At 61.0% G+C, this 21,544-nt stretch overlaps 1 protein-coding gene across 2 annotated transcripts in view; it reads left to right on the forward strand.

The window, feature by feature from the left end:
- The first annotated feature begins 1 nt into the window (after window position 1).
- Window positions 2–21,544, forward strand: part of ADGRA1 (adhesion G protein-coupled receptor A1) — a 41,958-nt gene continuing 20,415 nt past the window's right edge. The window contains exons 1-5 of one of the 2 annotated variants that reach the window (XM_073019482.1): window positions 2–297; window positions 883–1,085; window positions 9,789–9,916; window positions 11,487–11,610; window positions 15,151–15,296. In XM_073019482.1, coding sequence (XP_072875583.1) covers window positions 1,083–1,085; window positions 9,789–9,916; window positions 11,487–11,610; window positions 15,151–15,296 — 401 coding nt within the window. In that variant the 5' untranslated portion in view covers window positions 2–297; window positions 883–1,082. Of the gene's footprint in view, window positions 298–882; window positions 1,086–5,675; window positions 8,615–9,788; window positions 9,917–11,486; window positions 11,611–15,150; window positions 15,297–21,544 lie in introns of those variants that run through there. The other variant, XM_073019483.1, reaches the window with a different exon arrangement.

The raw sequence follows: 21,544 nt of genomic DNA on the forward strand, positions 1-21,544 counted from the left end.
CCGCCGCCATCGCCCGCCCCGTCCCCATGGTTACGCGCCTGCCTCCGGCCCTGGGTCCCCCCTGTCGCCGAGGGAGCTACTCGCAGAGGCGGCGGCGCTGCTGGCCGGGCCGGGCCGCCCGTGCGCGGGGCTGTGACTCACCGGCCGGCGCCGCAGCCCCGCAATCTGTTGATAACTCGCTCCCAGCTCGGCCGCTGCCCTCGCGAATGGAGAGCGGGTCCCCGGCGGGGGGAGCGCAGCGCGTCCGTCTCCAGGAGCGCGGCCCGGCCGCCCCGGCAGCCGCTTAGGCCACAGCAGGTGGGAAGGACGAGAGGGTCTGGGCGCGGGTCTGGGCGGCGGGAGGGACGCGCGGGGCCGTGGCTCGGCAGAAACGCTCCCGCCCCGGGGTGACGCCGGCCGCGGGGAAAGAGGCTCCGAGTAACTTTCGGCTCCGCTGGGGCGGGAGGAGCAGCGGATAATCCAGGGCCCCCGCCCCGCGCGCCCGGCCGCAGCTCGAGCCACATCCAGGCAGAGCAGGCGCCGCGGCCGGGCTGGGGCGGGCGGGTCACTCGGTGCCCGTTCCCGATGCAAACGCCTCGCGCGCCTCTGGCTTTGTGCAGCCCGAGGTGGTTGAGTTTGGCTCCGGAGCCGGGAGTGGGGCGCAGATTGATTCTTAAACATGGAGAAGGAGACGCATCTGCCGCTGGCACGTTCGGTCCGAGCCCCCCGCCTCCCCCGGTCCCCACCGGCACCGCCTCCACCAGCCCCAGGCGCAGCCCCCACGCCGCCCGCGGAGGGGAGGGAGCGACAGGCGCCGCGGCTGCTCGCCGGCGGGGTCGGGGCTGCGAGCTGCCCTCCGCGGGGACCCTCCTCCCGCCCCGCTGACCGCCGCTGTCTTCGCAGATGGGAGCAGCTCCGGGACTGCGCCCTTCCCGCCACGGTCACCCTGAGGCCCGGGCCCGGGAGCGCGACCTCCTGGCCGCCGTCTGGGACTTTGACCTTCCGGAGGCCATGGAGGCTGGCGGGGAGCAGGGCGCGACCTGATCGCCTCCCCCTGGACGCCTCCTCCCGCGGCGCTCACGCTTCGTAACTTTGCAGCGCTCATGGTGAGTACGGGGTTCCCGGGGGTCCTGCAGCTGGGGCTGGGCCGCTGGGGGGGCCGCCACCCGTTCAGGGACTCCCAGGCTGGAAAAGTTGTGGAGTGGTGAGCTGGTGACCGGGCTTCCGTCCGGGCTCAGTGCCGGGGTGGGAGGCTCTATGGGGTGGGGGCCGGGGACAGGCCCGTGTCTTGGCGCCTCTGCTCCCGGTGGCTGGGTGCTGGTCATACTAATGAGTTGCAGGCATACAGCAATGTCGAATCATTTAATCAATGGAGGTGACGTCCCTCCCGCAGAGCCGGCATCCGTGTGCTGTGAAAACCCGGTCTGTGCCTGGGCTGAGGTCCCTGCCACCCCCGGCCCCTCCAGCCTGGTCACCAGGCCTCCCCCACACCACCATGCCAGCCCCTTCCCATCAGAAAGTTGATGAAAGGCAGTGGGGACACACGAAGGTGGGCTTCACTGGAGGCTGTGGCGGAGAGAAGGCGGCCGCACACACGACAGGCACGGGAAGGGTGTTTCGCCGGGAAGGGGCTCGTGGCTGGCAGCTGGCTGGAGCGGCAAGCGGGACCCATCCTGAGTCCCTCCCTGAGGCTCCAGCAAGCTTGTGCTGCAGTTGCTGAAGGTCTGGGCTCCGGAAGGGCTGACAGCTGAGTGCACAATGCATTGTGTGTGCTGGTAAGGGGCAGCTGACAGGCGGTGGGGACCCAGGGCACGTGCACAGAATGCCGATGGCCCCAGAATGTGCGGCTGCCACAGACGCCGGCTGGCGTGCCTCGGAGCAGACCCAGTGTTCGCTGTGTAAGGAGCCATCCGTCTGAGTCACTTGTTCATTTTCTTCTTGTTCCATTCAAAATGTCCAAGCAAGAGAGATGCCTTTGCCAACATTCAGTATCATCTTCCAGCAGCTGCTTCACCCTGAGGCTGGCTGAGGCCTCCGCACTTACCTTTCAGACACCTGACAAGGTTGCGTGTCCAGCACTGGCAGCACCTCAGGGGGCAGCAGGCCGGTCCCAGGGCTCCTGCCCACCCCCAGGCTCCCACCAGCCTCAGGAACCATTGCTGTTGTCCCACAGGTGCCACACCCAGCCCAGCCCCAGGCCTCCCAGTTGGCAGGATCTGTGGCTTTTCAGCCTCAGATTCAGGCCCTTATTTGCAAAATGGAAAGCTGTCATTGACAGAGGACAGTGAATGGAGAAGGGCTTCTGAAGGTGGGGGTGCTGCCGCAGCCCGGGGATCCCTCTCATCCCCTTCCTCGCCTCCTCCTCTCTAACCCTTGTTCCTTCTACGAAAAACTGTGCAGGGGCCTCCCCAATCCAAGAAGGGCACCCTCCCGTCACAGGCTGAGCCTGTTCGTGCAGTGTCCTCTCAGCTCCGGGCTCCTGGTAGAGCTTCCTGCTACCACCTCCTCGGCCCGGGGCCACCCGGTCCCAGCCGGCCTGGCAGCCCAGAGCTCCTGCTCACCCAAGACTGTGAAAGCCTGTTGAGTTCGATCTGCCTGGAGAGTGTGGCATTTCAGCCGCTCACTGGGTTTTTATTCACAACAAGTAACATTTGTACCTGAGAGAATCTCTGAAAGGGACGGAAAGTGTGTGGTGTTGCCCTCCTGTGCTACATCAATCTGGTACAGCACTTTTCTGCATGTGTCTCCAAGTTCACAGTGTAGATACCGGGGCAGGCTCACCCCATGGCCGTGGGGTCTTGGGAAGGAAGCCTGGAGGCCGTGGCCAGGGCAGGGTGGCCCTGACTCTGCCTGTCCCATTGCTGCGCTCTGGGGGACTCCTGACCCCTGCCAGCGGCAAGTTGACTGCTGAGCTCCCAAGTGTAAGGGCATAGGGCGCAGGTCACGGGTCAGATTCTTTGGTGGCACCGCTCCTGGTCGTGCACAAAGGCATGAGCCAGCCCTGGATTCTGAGCTGCTGTCCAGCAGGTTGGCTGGGCCAGGCCATCCTCCCAAAAGGCTGGTTTGTCAGCCCATGGTGCTCTACAGGATGGACAGTTTGCTCCCCTCTGGAGGACCCGCAGGCCACGTGTCCAGTGGTTAAAGCTGGGGCACCCCCTTCTGCAAGCTGTGTCTCCGTCACCACTGTTAACAAGCAAAAGCAAACATGAACTTGCCTCTGTCTCCGCAAGGGGTGCCGTCAGGACTTAAGTTCCAGCAGGCTGCGAAATGGAATAGGTGTCCCTTTGCACCCTGTAACCTGCAGTCCTGACACTTAACCCGGAGACCAGTTGTTCTCGAGGAAAGCCAACGTCAGTCTTCGGAATTAGATACAGCTGTGGAGCTTTTGCCTTCCCTGGGACCATTTCCCTCAGAGGATGTGAGTCTGGTGGCTTCACACTCGGCACAGACTCTCGCTCTCCTGGTAACACTGTTTCTGGCCAGAAATTAAACAGAATAATAAGATTGGCATGACTGATGTGATGTGGTGTGTGGTGTGGGCTGGTGTAGTGTGGTTGTAGGGTTGGGTGGTGTGGGCTGGTGTAGTGTGGTTGTAGGGTTGGGTGGTGTGGGCTGGTGTAGTGTGGTTGTAGGGTTGGGTGGTGTGGGCTGGTGTAGGGTGGTTGCTGTGGTTTGTGGTGGTGTGGGCTGGTGTAGGGTGTTTGTAGGGTTGGGTGGTGTGACTGGTATAGTGTGGTTTTTGTGGGATGGGGTGGTGTGGCTGGTATAGTGTGGTTTTTGTGGGATGGGGTGGTGCAGGCTGGTATGTGGTTGCTATGGGATGGGGTGTGGTGTGAAATGTCGTCTGGCCCTTTGTGGCTACTTTCATTCCACAATTGCAATATTTAGGTGCAGCTGGCGGCATGAGCTCACCCTCCCTCAGTGCTCAGCCCCGTGCTGGTGGCACCACTGCAGGTCACCATCTGTGTCCTGTGTGGTCACCTGAGAGCCGCCGGCTTTCTGTGATTAGGGTGGAGGCTCTCAAAGGAGACTGGACAGAGCCCCTTCCGGCTCTCAATTCAGGGCTGACTCTTGGTCATCAGAGGCACTGTTTGCTGCATCCTGCGGGTTCCCAGTGCCTGAACTGAGTGAGAGGCCAAGGCTGACCTGCTCCAGCTTGGGCTGGGGGACCCGAGAGACCTGGTGTGTGGGGAGCCCCTTGAGTCTAGCACTTCATTTCCCACCCTCTGAAAGGACAGGTGCCTTCGAAACCGCCAAGGAGACGAGGCGGGTAGCTGAAGGGTGAAGACCTCCCACTGGAGGGTGACAGGCTCAAGGTCAAGGCCAGGCTCCTGGCGGTGCCCCCAGGAAGGCGAGTCTCAGAAGCCGAGACTGAGGAGGAGCCTGCAGCTGCTCCCCGAGGCCAGGCCCGTGCAAAGTCCGCCCTGAAGGGAACCAGGATCAGGTGCTGGCCCACAGGCGGGTTGTGGGAGTGTCGGAGCTCTGAGCTGTTAGGAAGTACGTGAGCCCGCCTGTGGTGGGTTTATCTCTGCTGCAGGTTCACCCCACAGCCTCTGCCAGGAATGGCCGTTCAGGAGATGGGAGGGGCCTGTCACAGGGCGTAACGATGGTCGGTCACATTTACAAACATTTCAGAGCCGCACCGCGTTCTTTTCAGCTGGCTGCTTTTTAGTGTAATATCTAAATTACTAAAAATGGCTACAGTCTACTTCCTTCAACTCACGGATGGAAAGCTTCTCATCCCACCTCACATCTTCCCGAAAATTAAGAACTTTAAACAAGTAACTACCAGTCTAGAAAGAAGGCGTCTATGATATTTTAACACATTTTTTTCCAAATCTCTTCAAAACTTCACTAGCCCATCTACCCCTCCAAGAAGAAAATCATAACACACTATACAAACGTAATGCCGACTACAGGTCATCTGTGTTCTCCTCTACCTTCTGCCTTTCCCCTGGAACACATCCGTGAAAAGTCGACAGATCCGTAGAGGCAGTTATTATTTTAAAGGCAGACGAGGGAATACATCAGGCTCTCAGGAAATCAGTCTTTGTTGGCACAGAACCAGGAAGTAAAACAGAGAGAACCCGAAAAAACAAGAAGAGAACCAGGAAGAACCAGGAAGAAGCACCTGAATGAAGAAGGAGAAAGAGGGAGGGAGGAAGGAAGGAAAGAAGGAAGGAAGAGCTTGAACCTGGAAGAAGGAGAAGGAGGAGGACTCGAAGCACCTAGGAGGATATGTGTTCATTCCTCAGTCAGTCGGAGCTGCGGACCCGGCCCCGGAAGCCTCACCCGCGAGAAGGAAGGTTCCTCAGTCAGTCGGAGCTGCGGACCCGGCCCCGGAAGCCTCACCCGCGGGGAAGAAGGTTCCTCAGCCAGTCGGAGCTGCGGACCCGGCCCCGGAAGCCTCACCCGTGGGGAAGAAGGTTCCTCAGTCTGTCGGAGCTGCGGACCCGGCCCCAGAAGCCTCACCATGCAGGGAAGAAGGTTCCTCAGTCTGTCGGAGCTGCAGACCCGGCCCCGGACGCCTCACCCTCCAGGAGGAAGGTTCCTCAGTCAGTGGGAGCTGCGGACCTGGCCCCGGAAGCCTCACCCGCGGGAAGGAAGGTTCCTCAGCCAGTCGGAGCTGCGGACCTGGCCCCGGAAGCCTCACCATGCAGGGAAGAAGGTTCCTCAGCCAGTCGGAGCTGCAGACCCGGCCCGGAAGCCTCACCCGCGGGAAGGAAGGTTCCTCAGTCAGTCAGAGCTGCGGACCCGGCCCCGGAAGCCTCACCCTCGGGGAAGAAGGTTCCTCAGTCAGTCGGAGCTGCGGACCCGGCCCCGGAAGCCTCACCCGCGGGAAGGAAGGTTCCTCAGTCAGTCAGAGCTGCGGACCTGGCCCCGGAAGCCTCACCATGCAGGGAAGAAGGTTCCTCAGCCAGTCGGAGCTGCAGACCCGGCCCGGACGCCTCACCCTCCAGGAGGAAGGTTCCTCAGTCAGTCGGAGCTGCGGACCCGGCCCGGATGCCTCACCCACGGGAAGGAAGAGTCCTTCAGGCCACTGGCGTTCCCCAGGTTTGAAGAGGTCACTTTCCCACCTCTCGCTGCTGCAGAAAGGTTGTTTTTATCAGAAAATTCACACGTAGCTTGACTGACTGCTTTCTTCTCATCTTTCCTCCTTTATTTTTGTCTTTAACACCCTGACCCACTTGATTTGCAGAACACACCAAGGAGGAGACCTCCAGTGAAAATGAGGAAACAGAGGAGGAAGTTATGACTCAAGAAAGAGGAGACACAAATAAGCCAGAACACGAGTCCCCCGCACGCCGGGCTCGCACTCTGGCGGGACTGTTGGCTCCGCGCCCGGTGGATGGGAGATGGAAGCCCACCTTCCCCAGGGGAAGCAGAGACATCTCTGGGCGGCTTCCAGAGCAACCTGGGCCATGCTGCAGGCACAGAACCAAGCTGGCATTCCGGCCATTACATCTGGGCCAAGAAGGTCGGGTCACCTTCATCCGCCCCTCCCCAGCCCCCTTGGGTCCTCTGAGCCGCGTTCTTCACCCCCCAGGAGCCCAGCTGCTTTCCGTGCCGAGGGTCCAGGAGCTCTGCTTCTGTGGCCTCACGGGGACTGATCAGCGCCCCCCTGTCAGCCAGGCTCTGTTCAGCCACAGATCAGACCATCAGGCCCTGGGAACACTTGCAAAGAGGAACCCGTGCATGTGCAAACTTTAAAAGACAACACACGTCTCCACTGCGCGTGACCCACTTGGAATTTTAAATGTCATCTCTGAAAATATAGAAAGGCACTGTTGATAACTATAATTTGGAGAAAAGAAAAGAAAAAAAAGAAACCAAAGCAAATCACATGTCTGTTTCTTATAAAACATTTTGTTGACCCACGGATCATTGCACAGGTGAGGACCGTGGCCCAGGCCTCCAGCTCACGCGGCAGCTCCGGGAGTCCACACCTGCCCTTGCCACCTCAGTCCGTGTGAAGCCTCACAGCTTGGCCTTCAGACGAGAAGCCCCATGCCAGGCGGCACGGCCCTGGCTGTCACTGGAGCTTGGGCGGCATCCTCCCAGCGCAGCCGCACCTTGGACTCACGCTCTGCCGTGTTTGCCTCCTGCATGAAAAGCAGCTCTGACTGGGCTTAACACGAACGGGTTTGTGTCTGTGATGAAAAGCTGCAGACGGGAGGCTAAAGTGTCCTTCTGGCCCTGGGGACGGAGGCAGCGGGACAGGACGCGGCTCGCGGGCACCACACATCAGGGCACACACTTTCCCAGTTGCCATCTGCGCCTCTGTCCACCATGGCTCCACCCCCCCGCCCCCACCCCTGCAGCTGAGCAGGCGTCTGAACCCTGCAGGAAGGCATGAGGCGGCCACAGCAGCCCCAGGAAGGCCATGGGGGCATGTGTGAGGGCCCGGGCAGACCACCCCAGGATATTCAGCACACAGATGAGAACGAAGTCCTGGTTCCAGGCAACTCACGGAGGAAACGCTCCTGTTAGACTCAGAGAGGGCTGGACACGGAGTGGACCCCACTCTCTGGGATTCTCTCATGGATCTGGGTTTGCAACAGCAGCTCGTGGGAACTGTGTAGAGTGTTCGTGTTTATTTTAGACCCTGGGTCAACGTCATGGAGGAAAAGCCATTGACTCTCGTGAAAGAATCCTGGGAACAAGAATCTGGGGCGTCGCTCGCGCCCTGTTAAACCTTCAGTTCTTCTACCCACATGGGGTATTCCCCACCTCCCAGCAGCAGAGAACTCACTGGACAACCTGATGTCAGGATGTGGCCGGGAAAACGTGCTTTTCTGTGACTTTGGAGCTGTTTGCAAGTGGCAGGAAGTGGGCACCTGCTAAACCAGCAAACGTGGGACAACCGGCCTGGCACTGCCCGAGCCACGTGAGGGCCCCCATGCATCGCCTCCCAATGGCGAGTGCTCCAGCAGCCAGAACACCAAGGATGGGTGTGGGAGAGCGTCCACAGCTGGCCGGGCTGTCCCTGGGCTCTCTGGGGAAGCAGCAGCCCCAGCTGGAGCGCGGACGGGACACTCACCCCACAGCTGTTGCAGGAGGCAACTGACGCTTCAGGCTCTGGGGCACTCAGGAGAATCTGGACAGAGGCCCACCCAGTTCACCTCTTTACAGAGCGGCTGAGTGAGGGTGGGGCTCTCCTGGGCCCTGACCCTCCCGAAAACCCTCAGGGGCCTCTGTCCAGGGTGGGCCTCAGAGCCGAGCCTGAACTACAGGGTGCTGTCTCTCTGTGGGGTCCCGGTGTCCAGGAAGAAATGGGCAGATTCTAAACACTCCCCAGAAAGCAAAGCATCTGCCGTCACTCCAGCTCTGCGGCCTCACACCGACACCCGCTCCTCTCCCAGGTGCCTTCGCCCTCGCACAGGTCCAGGCTCCTTCTCCCAGGATGCAGGGCCCCTCCAGTGCCCACCTGGCCAGTGCTGCTCGAACCCTGGGACAGGGGCCCTATTTCGGACTTTGATTGTCAGCCAGTCCCGTGGCTCCCCAGAGCGCCCTCTGTCTATGGTGGACACTCTCTAGCCAGCCAGGGCCTCATCTTGGCTGGACGGACAAGAAGTGTGGCCTCAGGAGGGAAGCAGGAGCTCTCGGGCCGCTGGCTGCCTGCGTCCCAACACAGGTGACACTGCCTCCACCCATGGCCCTTCAGGCACAGGAGGGTCCCTCTCCACTTTCCGCCTCACTCAGCCGGGGCCATCCCAGAGGCCCAGCCGGCTGCCTCCTCCTGCCCCGATGCCCAGGGCAGCACCCACGACGTGGTCAGAGCTGCCGGAGCCTGGCACAGGTGCAGCGATCACCAGGGGGCTGGGGAGGGGCCAGGTGGCTGCAGCCCTCACCCCTGCTGGCACCCACTCACAGGGTTATTACAGGAACATGGCACCCACTCCGCTGGGCACACTCGCCTGCCTGACGTTCACAACGAAACACCCCACACTGGGGCCCTGAGGCAGACGTGTTTCCCACAGTCTGGAGGCCGGAAGCCTGAGACAGAGCTGAGTGCAGGCTGGTGCCCCGAGGCCCCCGTCCCGGGCCTGTACACGCGTGTTTCTGGACTCTGGTGCCCCGAGGCCCCCTCCCGTGCCTATACACGCCTCTGTGATTCCCTGGTGAGCTCACCTCGCTCACCTGATGAAGGAAAGATGAAACCCCATCAGCTCCAAGCCTTTCCAGCCGGGGCGATTTTCCCCTAGTCTACTCTGCCACAGAGAACACACATTCCCCTTTGAACTCTGACCCTGAACCCTCTTCTTGGGCAGTGAAGCAGGTGGAGTTGGTGCCCAACGGCCTCTACTCTTTCTGCATCTCACAGAAGCTCCTACAGGATCCTCCCGGGAGATGTTGACAAGCAGGGTTTCAATGAGTGTGGGGATCCCGGTGCGGCTGGGGGCCATCCCATGGGTTTCCCTGCCTCTCTTAAGGCCCATCCAGACCCCACCCAGCCACCCCCAGGCCACAGGAAGAGAGGAGGCTGGAGGCAGGCATCAGTCGGCCGAAACACCGTCTCAGGAGCCGGCCTCAGAGCCACACAAGGATGCCTTTGGCCAGCAGAGCCGCTGGAAAGCGAGGACAGACATCGCTTGGTGGCCACATGAGGCCCCTCCCGTGCACTCCCTGAGAATCTACAGACGCAGCCTGACCGTCCTGCCCCAGGCAGCCCCTTTCCCTGAGACCCCACACGAAAATGCCTGGAGCGGCTGCAGGGGAAGCTGAGCCCCAAGGGGATGCCCAGGGTAGGGCACCACCCACAGACCCCTCCAGGTCAGTCACGCACGTCTGCTTTGCTTTCTCCTCAGGATCTGAAGACAGTGCTCTCCCTGCCCCGCTACCCAGGGGAGTTCCTGCACCCCGTGGTGTACGCGTGCACGGCGGTCATGCTGCTCTGCCTCCTGGCCTCCGTCATTACCTACATCGTGCACCAGAGGTGAGCCTGGCATGGGCAAGGGCGCCCACTGTGCCCGAGAAACCTGTTCTTACCTTCAAAGGCAAGTCCCTGAAGGGCAATGTCGCTGCCCCCTCATGTAGCAAGAAGTCCCTGAAGGGACAACTCAGGTCTCCAGCCAGCTCAGACTTGCTCGGCAGCCTGGTGCCCACCACACAGCCGAAGGGTGGATGGAGCTCGGGGGAGTCACGCCCATCCACTCAGGCCTCCGTCAGGGTCTTCTTGACGGCATCCCCTGTGTCCTTAACTGGGTGAAATAAGTTCTTCCAGAAGTGGGTGCAGTGCTGGTCCAGGCGCCCTGAGAAGCTCAGGTCCCCCTGGGTGGTCACTATGGCCGGCGGAGCCTGGGAGAGGCACCGAGAATATGAGGGGGTCCAGCCGCAGTCAGGGTGGGCATGTCCACAGCCAGCCATGGGTGGGGGTTCAGGTTTGTCTGAGGCTAAGGTCGCCTTGGTCACGGACAGAGCTTGGATGCGCCCAGGGCCACAGTCTCATCAGAGACTTGGGCGCACACAAGGCTGTGATCACAGGAAGAGGCTTGGGCAGGTCCGAAACTGTCATCTCTGCTGTGGCAGAACACGGGGGCCTTGATGGTTCATCGACGGCAGAAACTGACTTCTCAGTTCTGGAGGCCAAGGCCCCAGATCAAGGCGCCCGTGACGCTGTGTCTGGAGAGTCTGGAGAGGGCCGGCTCCAGGCTCACGGACGGCGCCCACTGCCTGTGTCCCTGCCTGTGTCCCTGCCTGTGTCCCTGCCTGTGTCCCTGCCTGTGGGGGGTGAAGCACTCTCGGGGCCTCTTTCTCGAGGTCCTTGATCCCATCACAACGGCTCTGCCCAGAGGCCTCCGCTTCCGAATACCATCAGCTTGGTGGTTAGTGCCGTCCTACCAACTGTCGGGTGGGATAAAACACATTTAGACCAGAGTGGCTGTGATTACAGGGACAGGCTGAGGCGAGGCCGTGGCTAGAGTCACAGTGGCCGCCGTGCAGCCATCCCTGTGCTGGCCACAGCCTGGATGAGTCGGGCCCCAGACATGGTGGTCATGGAGAGGGTCACAGCCACAGGCGGGCACGGCGGGCTCAGCCCCAGGCTATGGCCGGGGTCATACTGAGCCAGTCTAATCACAGTCTCGTCCTGATGTGCCTGACGCCTGCTCTGAGGGACGCCCACGGCCTCCGTCTCTGAGACAGTGTGTGGCCGAGTCCTGGAGTCTCAGGGCCTCAGTATCTTCATCCGCCAAGAGATCAGGTTGCTCAAGCTTCTGCAAACCCCTTTCAGCCTCAGTGTGCCAGGGTGACGTAAGGCAGAATTTTCCAGTGGCCACCACTCAGGGCAGACTCAGACGGCCTGTCTGCTCTCCCCTGACCGGGTCCTCAGACAGCTGCCCCTGACTCCACAGAGAGCCCGGACTTCCCAGGGACAGAGCTTGCACCCCAGAGGGCCCCTTCCACGCCTCCCCGTGCAGGGGACAGAGCCTACGCACCAGGGGGGCCCTTCCAAACCTCCCTGTGCAGGGCTGCTGCTCACATGAAACCTCCTTCCTGCCCCACAGCGCCATCCGCATCAGTCGCCGGGGCCGGCACACGCTCCTGAACTTCTGCTTCCACGCGGCCCTGACCTTCACGGTGTTTGCCGGCGGCATCAACCGCACCAAGTACCCCATCCTGTGCCAGGCGGTGAGTGCCGGGGCGCCTTTGCTGGCTTCTACCAGAGGGGAAGTGTGGAGCGTTGTCTTGTTTACTGAATAATATTCCGGCGTTGGCTCAGCTATTTCCCGGGAAGGGGTCGGGCCCCGGTGTGTCGGCGTCTCGGCTTCACGCCGTACAAGGCCCGTGTGCCCCACGTTTGACCCCAGGGTTGAGTCCACCACACGGCCCCCTCCAGGCCTGCGCTAACCTGACATTTACCGTCCCCAAAGGGTGCACTCCCTGGGAGCAGGGACACAGCCTGCCCCTCCCGGAGAAAGTGGTGGGGGCAGCTCGAGGAGGGACACACGCTCCAGTCAAGGGAGGAACCTGCAGGTGCCGCTGCCTGAGTCCCCAGAAGGGCAAGTGCATCCTCTACACAGACCCCTGGAAGCCAAACAGAAATGTCACTCAGGAAACCCTCCTCCCCCGTCGCAGGGAGAGCTGGAGACTTGAAGCACACAGGAGTGCTCCTCACTTCCAGAGGCCCAGCCTGACCTTGGTTTAAAAGGGGTGACGTGTACCTCACACTCAGTTCCTGGCAGAGCTCATTGTAGAGACCCTCACATCAACACTAAGCCCCGTCCTCATCCACTTTGGGCTGTGGCTCATGGCCAAGGAGAGGACTTGCCCGGAGCCTCTGCAGCCACAGCTCTGGGGCGGCTCCTCCCTGCACACCCAGCCCAGTCCCGGTGGCCGCCCCACTTCAGCAGCCCCACAGCCCCGTACAGTCACCTCCAGGGCCCGGACACAGCCAGGGGGTTGCCATGGACGGCAGGGCAACTTGCCAGGGATCTGCCCTGTGGTTTCTAGGACCCTCCCGTAGTACCTGGCACTGACGTGCACCTGCAGACAGCGGTGGTCGAGACTCCCACAGGGGCTGCTCCACAGGGGTGTCTGGGGAGAATCCGGGCTGAGTGCACAGAACCCCCCCGACTCCCCCCAGGCTCCCGTACCTGCCTGCAGCGGCCATGGGCTTCCTTCCTTCCCAGCACCACACTTCCATGTGCCAGGCTGGGACGGGCACGGCAGGCGCTCACACAAACACAGGGCCCTGGCGTCTGGCACGCAGAGGAGACGCCCTGTCTGTGTGACCGCACATCATGCCAGCCTGCCCCGAGGCCGAGCCCAGCATGGCCCCGGGCGGAGGAGTCGCTGGCACGCACCTGAAGGTGGCTAAGGTCGGACGCACCCCTTGCCTCCTGAATCGTTCCTCTGATACGCTGGAAACAACCACAGCAAGTGCCTGGGAAACGCCACTGATGTCCCGCCTGTAAGTGCCTGCGAGAGGCCATCACCGTCACATCTGCACTTTGCCACCAAGCACGCCACACACTGGGACGGAGCCTGCTGGATCCGCAGATGGCCCCCACCACCGCCAGCCAAGGGCCCTTGGCAAACCCTGCCCGCGCCTTCGGGAGCACCTGCCACCGCCTGCCTGGATGGAGCTCCCGGGGCCCGGGCCTGTGGCGACAGCTTGGGGCGGATGCTGGGGTGTTGGGGCTGCAGCGGGCAGGTCTGGAAGGTTCTGGAGGGTTGCAGTCTTGGAGGAGATCTTGTTAAGGCTGCAGTCCTCAGGAGGAAATCAGTGGAAAAGACTGTGGCCTGTCTCCAGATGCCATCCTGATCTCCCAGGGAGCATGGTCCACTCGCTCACTCAGCAAACATGCTGAGGGCCTGTGAGGTGCCAGGCCATGCTCTGGGCACTAGGGCACTGCCAGAGACAAGCCCACATGGCTCACTGTGGAGCCGCATTCCAGGACAGGAAGCAAGTGTGGAAGACAAACCGTGGGAGCAGCCGGGGGTGGGAGATGCCTGCCGGACGCGTGACGCCAGGCTGGGGAAGCGGAGGCAGGGGCTGCAGTGGCTGCAGCCCCAGAACCACTCAGGAAGCTCACAAGGCAACGTTCTCCGAGCCCCCGATGCACTGTCTTCCCCTGTGCTCTGTGACGTGAACAGAAGCTTTCTCACTGATCTAACACTGAGGCCAGGCCGGTTCCACATTCGCAGCCTCTGGATAAGGAGGAAAATTCAGCCACCACCGGCTGGAGGAAGAAGACCTGAGGGTCTAGTAAAAACTAGACTTGGAGCCCGACCTGCCCACACGTGGGCCAGTGGTGCCCGGTCTGCCTGGCCCCCTACCCGCCTCACGCTTGTCACACCCACCTTCCTGCCCGCCTGCCCCACCCACCAGGGCCACAGCCCGGCACTGAGTGAAGCCCAGGCTCTGGATGGCTGGAGAGGACGGACGGTTGCTATGGCGACAGAGAGATGGCCACAAGCCCGTTCGCAGGCTGAGTGACATCGTCAACAGAGACGGGCGCTGGCCCTGGGTCTGGCGGGGTGGGCCGGCTGTGGAGCACTGTGGGACGCCGATGGCTTCCCTGCAGCCTCCCCACCTGTCCAGCCTGAAGTCGGTGTCGGGGACTCTGAGCTCTGCCGCTTACACCTTCTCATGATCCCCAAATGCACACGGCCTGGGTGAGGCTCAGCCCAGACAGACAAGGGGCAGGGCCGGCTCTGCCATCCTCCTCAGTGCCCCAGGCAGTGACAATGACAGCCCCGCGGCTGCTTCCTTGAAAGAAAGAACCCGAGGCCCAGCTGTGGGGCCTCTGTCCCACTCCTCCACATGGTGCCCCGGTTTCCACCAGGCTGCACGAGGCCTGGGCACGGGGATGGGACATGCCAGGCCAGGGGAAAGGGTGGAGCCCCCGGGGCCTGCTGTGTCTCCTGCCACCAGCGGCACGCAGGGAGCTCATCTGAAACTGCAGACGTGGCCGTCCGATCTTTCCAGCCCACCCCACAGTGTTCTCATCAATTATTGCAGAGCCTCCTTAGAAGTGAAAATGGAGCTCTGGATCTGATAAATCATCATAATGGTGCGACGTTAGCTTTATGCGGCGAATCTCTATATTCCTTAAACATTTATGTCCTTTCCAATTATAGCAGTATTTTACCTGTCATTTCAAAATGTCAGGTTATTACTCTAAAGGTAGCAGCGTGGCCCTGGTAATCAACTAACGCAGGAAGTCTCCATAGCAATGAGGAACGGCGACCTGCAGGGTCACACGAATGCGTCCCCATGGGGGGCTCATCCTATTCACAGTAAGAGCATCCTGGCGTGACCCCCCGGAGGACTTCACCTCCTCTCCCTTGGTGGACACCTGTCCAGGTCTGAGCTCAGGGGACGTGGGTCTGCAGCTCGCAGGGTCCCGTGCCTGGGCCACAGGGACCACAGTGGGTTGTGCATGCAGGGGCGTGTGAGTGCACAGAACCATTGGTCCCCACGGACTCCCTGCTCCCGTCTCTGTGCGGAAGGGGAGCAAAGTCGAGCCGTTCAAGGGTCTCTGCAGCTCGGCGTCTCCCTGTGACTCCCGGGCGGCTGTGGGGTGGCCGCCGTCTGCCCTGGGATACAGACGCTCCTGGCTGCCTGCTGCTCTCATTCTTGAAGCCGCAAGCCCGGGCCGGGGCTGCTGGGCTCTGGGGGGTGGGTGCCCACCGAGGGCCTGGCTGACCGCTGCTCCCCCACAGGTGGGCATCGTGCTGCACTATTCCACGCTGTCCACCATGCTGTGGATAGGAGTGACCGCCAGGAACATCTACAAGCAGGTGACCAAGAAGGCCCCTCTGTGCCTGGACGCAGACCAGCCGCCGTACCCCAGGCAGCCCCTGCTCAGGTACTGAGTGCACATGGGCGCGAGGCCCTGCCACCTGGGCCCTGGACACTGCATGCGCCTTCTGGGTCTTGGCAAACCTCCTCGCCAGGCCACCAAGGCCTGAGGACGATCCGGTCCGTGGGGGAGGGTCAGTGTTCCCAGGGAGGGTGGAGAGCAGGCGAAGGAGCTGGGGGTGGGGCAGTGTGCTGGAGGGGAGGGGCGACGGTCACTGGGGGTGAGGCGGAGGGGGCCCAGAGGGTGGAGGGTCCCGGGTGGGGTCTGAGGCAGGCGGTGCCCTGCCCTCCACATCTGCGGCTGGAGCCCAGCTGGTCTGGGGCTGGCGTGTGCTGGGGCTGGACGAGCCTCCTGTGCTGCAGAATTGCTGGCACGAGACCCTCTGTGCCCCGCAGGGCAGCCACGCCGGGGAAATGGGCTCTGGGTGGTTTTGGCTTCGGCTTCATGGTCTCCGTAACATCAGGCAGCTGACTGTTGGTGGGGGAAAACCTCACATGCTCAGGCACTCATTTCAAGGTGGCCCGGGCCTGGGCCTTTCGGACCAGGAGGCAGGTGTGGTCCCCTAGTTCCCAGCACCTCCCATCTCTGCTGTGTGAGGCCCGGGTGCTGGGATGGGACACTCGCCCCCACCCGCGGCCTACACCAGCTCTTGGTCCCCATCCATCCCCAGGCCGCGAATTCACCGTGGCCTTGGTGGGAGCCATGGGCCTGCCTGGGGGTGGAAACAGCCCATGATGGCACGGGCGCAGACCTCCCTCTCTCCCTCCCTCCCTCAGTCCAGAGCCAGGGAAACCCGGGCGTCCACGTCTAGGCGGCGGCAGAAGCTCCTCTGCACCAGCAGGAAAAAGCCGGGTCAGGGAGCCCGGGCAGCTGCTTTAGACAGGGGTCTGGCCGCAGCTGCGATGGGGCCGCGGAGCTCGCCAGGGAGTTCCAGCGCCTTCGGTGTTTCCTTTTCTGAACTGAGACTAATTCCAAACACTCAGTCGGCGACAGCCAGGCTCAGAGTGTGGCCTCGTGGCCTTGGGTGCCTACCTGGCCCATCCTCTGGGGTTCCCTGAGGCTCCCTGAAAGCCTGCCTTGGGCACCTTCGGTTTGCCCGGAGCAGCGCCCTGTGTGAGGCACCCCTGCCAGAGGCTGCTCTGAGGCCGGCGGTCCCCGGGGGTCTTGGAGGACATTCGTCCAGTTGCGTGTGAGATGTTTTTCCTGCTGGTGCACGGACACCTGCTTCCTCGGAAGGGCTGTCCGGCACTGTCCCGTCCAAAACCGTCTGAAGAATTCATTTCAAGGCAGATACAGCCACGTCCTGTGTTGTCTCGGTAAACAGGGCTCACTTCCACCCGGAGCATTTTCTGACACTGTTTGATTTTCAGATCCACGCAGACACGTTGCCACTTAGCAACCAGGGCTGGGTGGTGCTTCTGCCGCTGGTAGGGGCTGGGGAGGTAGGGTTTCATTATCTTGCCTCTCCTGCCAGGGAGGCCCCAAGTCCCCTGGGTTTATAAATCACTCTCAAAATGCATTTCCTCATCTGTAATTGATGGAAGAGCTGCCTGGTTTTGAAGACCAGGCTGGCAGCCGTGGAGCACCCTGGCACTCTTCTGTCTGCCGTCTGCCAGTGCGCACCACAGAGCCGTGCGTTTGTCCAGGTGCTGGGGGGCCAGCGGGCCCGGGCCTCGGCACTGACCGGCGGGCCCAGCGACGGCAAGGCCCTGCTTGCGGCCACGGCGCTGAGGCGACTGCTGTTCCTCCTGGGGCTGCCTGGAGACCCCCATCCTCCACCCCCTGCCCTCTGGGCCCCCTTCCTCTGTACAGAAAGGTCTTGACATTGTGGCAGGGGGAGTCCACATGGTGCCGTGTTCCAGCTGTGTTCCTTGGTTACTGGCCTGCCTGGTCACTCTGTCTCCCCAGCCGCTCCCCAGGTGCCTGGTTAGGGCTCGGCCTGTGCACCCCTGAGGCAGGTGCAGACTCGGGAGTGGTGGGTGGTGTTAGCTTGGACTTCGCTGAGGGCCTGCCCTGTCCGTGGCCGGGCCTGGGGCTGCTGGGAGACTGTGCTGGGAGACTGGGCGTCACCTCCTCAGGGAGACCAGCAGGCTGGAGCGGAGCCTTTCTCCCCACACCCCAGAGGGGCTCACGATCAGCCCTCCAGGCCCTGGCCCAGAGCCTCTTCTCACCTCCCCCTCCTCCACCAGGAAACCTCCTCAGAGAGGCCCTTCCCAGCGGCCCTGCCTCCCCAGCCCCGTTCCCTGGCCCACACATTATCACCCAACAGAAATTTGGTTCCTGAGTTCCAAGAATCTTGCAGTCTGGGAGGGAAGGGTGTGGACACCTCTCCAGGCAGCATGTTGCCCACACCTTCTCTGGCTGTTCCCATCCTGCCCTCTGAAAAGAAGACCCACAGCACTCCCTGCCTGAGCCTCCGCCGGGACGGGGCAGCACCGCCAGCTCCCACTCACATGGACAGGGGCCGAGTCTCAGCTGCTGCGCATGAAGGAGCCGTGTGTGCCCGCCGCCCGCCGGCCCAGCTCTGCAAGTGTTAACGAGAAGTAACGAGAAAACGGCCGTCCCCGAGAAGCGGCTGTGTGAACTCAGAGGACGCTCTGGAGCCGCCGACGTTTTGAGAAAGCCCTCGCCATCCTGAAGGCCCACAGCCAGGGTTTGCCACGTGCAGCGGCCGCCTCTGCTTGACTTCGTGGAAACCAAACCTTCAAAGTCCAGGGAAGATACAGCCACGTCAAACGTTGCCGCACTGGTGTCCGTGAGCATGGGGCATGCCCCACCTCTGCGTGAGACCTCCCCTCTCCACAAGACAGCCTGGTCGACAGAGGGGGCGGACACCCCCCAAGACCTCCAACTCTGCAGGGGTTGGACTCCGTGGGCAGGAACCTGCCCTCTGGTCAGGGTGAGGTCAAGGAGTGGAGGGGCCAGTCCAGGGAGGCCCAGCAGCAAGAAGCCAGAAGCTTCTGTGGCACAGCAGGGGCCCCATGGCCAAGGTCACAGCCACCGTCCACCTCTCCCGTCATGCAGGAGTGTGGCCCTTGTTACTATGACAACACAAGCCTGGGCTCCGCGCAGGATTCTGCCACTTTCTAGATGGTGATTCACCTGATCTCATCTCCCCGTGGTCCCAGGATGAGGACGAGCCCCCCACGCATGTGGGCCTGTGTGGAGAGATTTGGGGGCACCCTCTGCCACCCCAGTTAGGAGGTACTGCACAGTCAGACCCTCAGAACCGCCCTGGGCCTGCAGAGGGGCAGTGGCCTGACGGGTGTGTGGTCTGAAGCCCAAACCAGGGCGAGGGCGGCAGGACTGGAGCCCAAGGGGGGTGCCTTGGATTTGGGGGGCGCTGGAGCCCTTGCTGGCTGCAGCTTCCCTGCTTTGGTCCCAGGCCCATCACTCCCCTCCATTCACACAGTGTTTTCTCCAAATTCCAGCAGCATCGCAGCCGGTGAGGCCCTTTCCGACTGAATGAGTCACACACAGCCCCCAGCTCCTAGGAACCTTTGGAGACCCTTTTCCAGGCCCGAGCTGCAGCCCTGCCTGGGCCCCTGCCCAGCAGCCCCACCAGGATGGGTCCCTCTGGTCTCCTCAGCTCCTGCCATGCCAGGATCTGGTCATCTGCATCCACCCACACGGATCCCTGTGGGCGTCCCCAGCACAGCGGCTCTGGGCCAAGGAGGGTGCACAGGGTGGGCACAGCCTGGCCTCAGGGCACAGGGGACTGGAGAGCCCCCAGGAAGGGCAGCAGTCACCAGATGCTGGCTTCCCCACACTGGGGACACTGTGGCAGACACCCATCCCAGATCCTGTTGAGGTGAGGCCTGGGCGAGTGGATGGACGTCCCACAGAATGTGCAGCACACTTCCTGGGGGAAGGCCGTCGAGGCCAAAGACACTCAGATAAAGTGCAGGTCATGTCTCTGCACACAGTCTCACCCCCGCGGCTCAGAGTGGCCATCACGGGCTCCTGGGCAGTGTTTATCGGGGCCACGCCCCCTCTGAGCGTCACTGGAGTCACAGCTACATCTGAAGGCCGCGTTAAGAAGCACTACGCCTTCCAACCCGTGAGCACGGGACGTGTTTCCTTTTGTTTAACTCTGTAATTTCTTCCAGCAAAGCTTTGCCGTTTCCAGTGCACGCGTCTTGCGCCTCCTTGGCTGCATTTTCTCCCAAGGATTTTATTCTCTTGATGTTATTATAAATGGGATTCTTTTCTTAATTATCTTTTTGGATTGTTCATTTGCTTATGAACAAAACACAACTGATTTCTGTGTGCCAACCTCGTGTCCTACAGCTTTGCTAAGTTCCTTTATTGGCTCTAGTTGGTGTTTTGTTAATTCTTTAGTATTTCCTGTGTATATAATTATCACGTCATCTGTACACAGGGATAGTTCTACTTCTTCCCTTACAGTCTGGAGGGCTTTATATTTTTTCTTGCCTAGTTGTGCTGGCTACAACTTCCAATACAATATGAGTCTCTCTTTTTTTTACTTGTCAATCTAGCTAAAGGTCTGCCAATTTTCTTGATCTGTTTAAAGAGTCAGTTTGAGTTTCACTGATGGTCTTCATTTTTCTGTTGTCTATTTTATTTATCTCCACTCTGGTCTTTATTACTTCCTTTCTTCCATTAGCGTTGGATTTAGCTTGCTCTTCTCTTTTCAGGTTTCTTATGGTGTAAAATCAGATGGTTGACTTGAGCTCCTTTTTCTTATGTGGATGTTCATGGCTATGAATTTTCCTCTGTGTGCTACTTTTCCTGCATCCCTGAGTTATCTCATGGGGTATTTTGTTTCACTTATCTCCACAGTGTCACTTCTACTTTTCCTTGTGATTTCTTCTCTGGCCCACTGGTTGTTTAAAAGTATGCTGTTTAATTCTCACAGATGTCTAGATAGTCAGGGGAAAAAAACACCCTAAAATTGTGCTGCAACTGTTAGTGTCAAGCTGAATGAAGGGAATCCCTGCTCGATCAAAGCAGCATGGTTTTGGGGAGCTTGTCTCTGTAAGGAGATCTTCATTACAATGATGAAAAACATTGTTTCATTTCTTCCTTGTGATTTGGGTACAGCAGAGGGGTAGGAGGGAGTGGGTGACCCTGTGCATCCTGCTGTGTGGCCTGCCCTGGCCAGGCCAGCCTTCTTCCCTTTCTCCACGTGTGAGGAGTGGAGCGGGTGTGGGCACGAGGGGCCAGGGAGTGCCTCAAGGTTAGGCCTGGACCAGACGTCACACAGACCTCCCTGAGCACACCTGGGAGTGTGCAAGACCTGCTGCCCTGCTGGTGTCTTCAGTGCAAGTGTGGTTGTAGGTTAAGTGTGAGTCTGTTCCCTGGCCCCAGAGCTCTGCCTTGGGGCCTCCTGTGGGTGAGAAACCACACAGAACCTGGAATGAGCCTTCGGCCGATGGAAGTGCCACCCTCGGCCTTGCAGGAGGGAGTTTAGGGGAAGCACAGATGCAGCCTCAACCGAGGAGTCCATGGACTCTTGGCACTGCTAAGTGGGGCTAGGGTGACTCTGTGGAGAAGGAAGTAGGGAGGGGTGCCAGAAGGGGAGAAGGAAGCAGCTTGGCTGGGAGGAGACTGAGGTGTTGGACACAGGACCCCCCAGGCCCACACAGGCACTGGCTCAGCAACCCAAGCCCTCGCAGTGGCGTCTCCTTGGATTCAAGCCCTCACCTTCGACCAACATGGTGGCCACTGTCACCCCCCAATACTCTTGAGATTCTAGACACTGGACTCTGTCCCGAAAACACCACTGCAGTCTGCGCACCAGTCCTGACCACCACACACATTGGCCACAGCCTCCTGTTGCCTCCCTCAGATATCCCAAGACAGCTGACACTGTGTGCATGTGGCCCCAGCTCCACTCCTCCCTCAGTCCCACAAGGGAACCAGCTCCGTTTGGTCCCAGCTCCACCCTTCCCCTCATGTCCTCCATGGCCCCAGCCCCACCCCCTCCCCTCATAGCCTCCATGGAAGCAGCCCCACCCCCTCCCCTCATGTCCTCCATGGAAGCAGCCCCACCCCCTCACCTCTCGTCCTCCATGGCCCCAGCCCCACCCCCTCACCTCTCGTCCTCCATGGAAGCAGCCCCACCCCCTCACCTCTCGTCCTCCGTGGAACCAGCCCCACCCCCTCCCCTCATAGCCTCCATGGAAGCAGCCCCACCCCCTCACCTCCCGTCCTCCATGGCCCCAGCCCCACCCCCTCACCTCTCGTCCTCCATGGAAGCAGCTCCACCCCCTCACCTCTCGTCCTCCATG

This window comes from Chlorocebus sabaeus, chromosome 9 (assembly GCF_047675955.1).
Source record: "Chlorocebus sabaeus isolate Y175 chromosome 9, mChlSab1.0.hap1, whole genome shotgun sequence".
Lineage (NCBI taxonomy): Eukaryota > Metazoa > Chordata > Mammalia > Primates > Cercopithecidae > Chlorocebus > Chlorocebus sabaeus.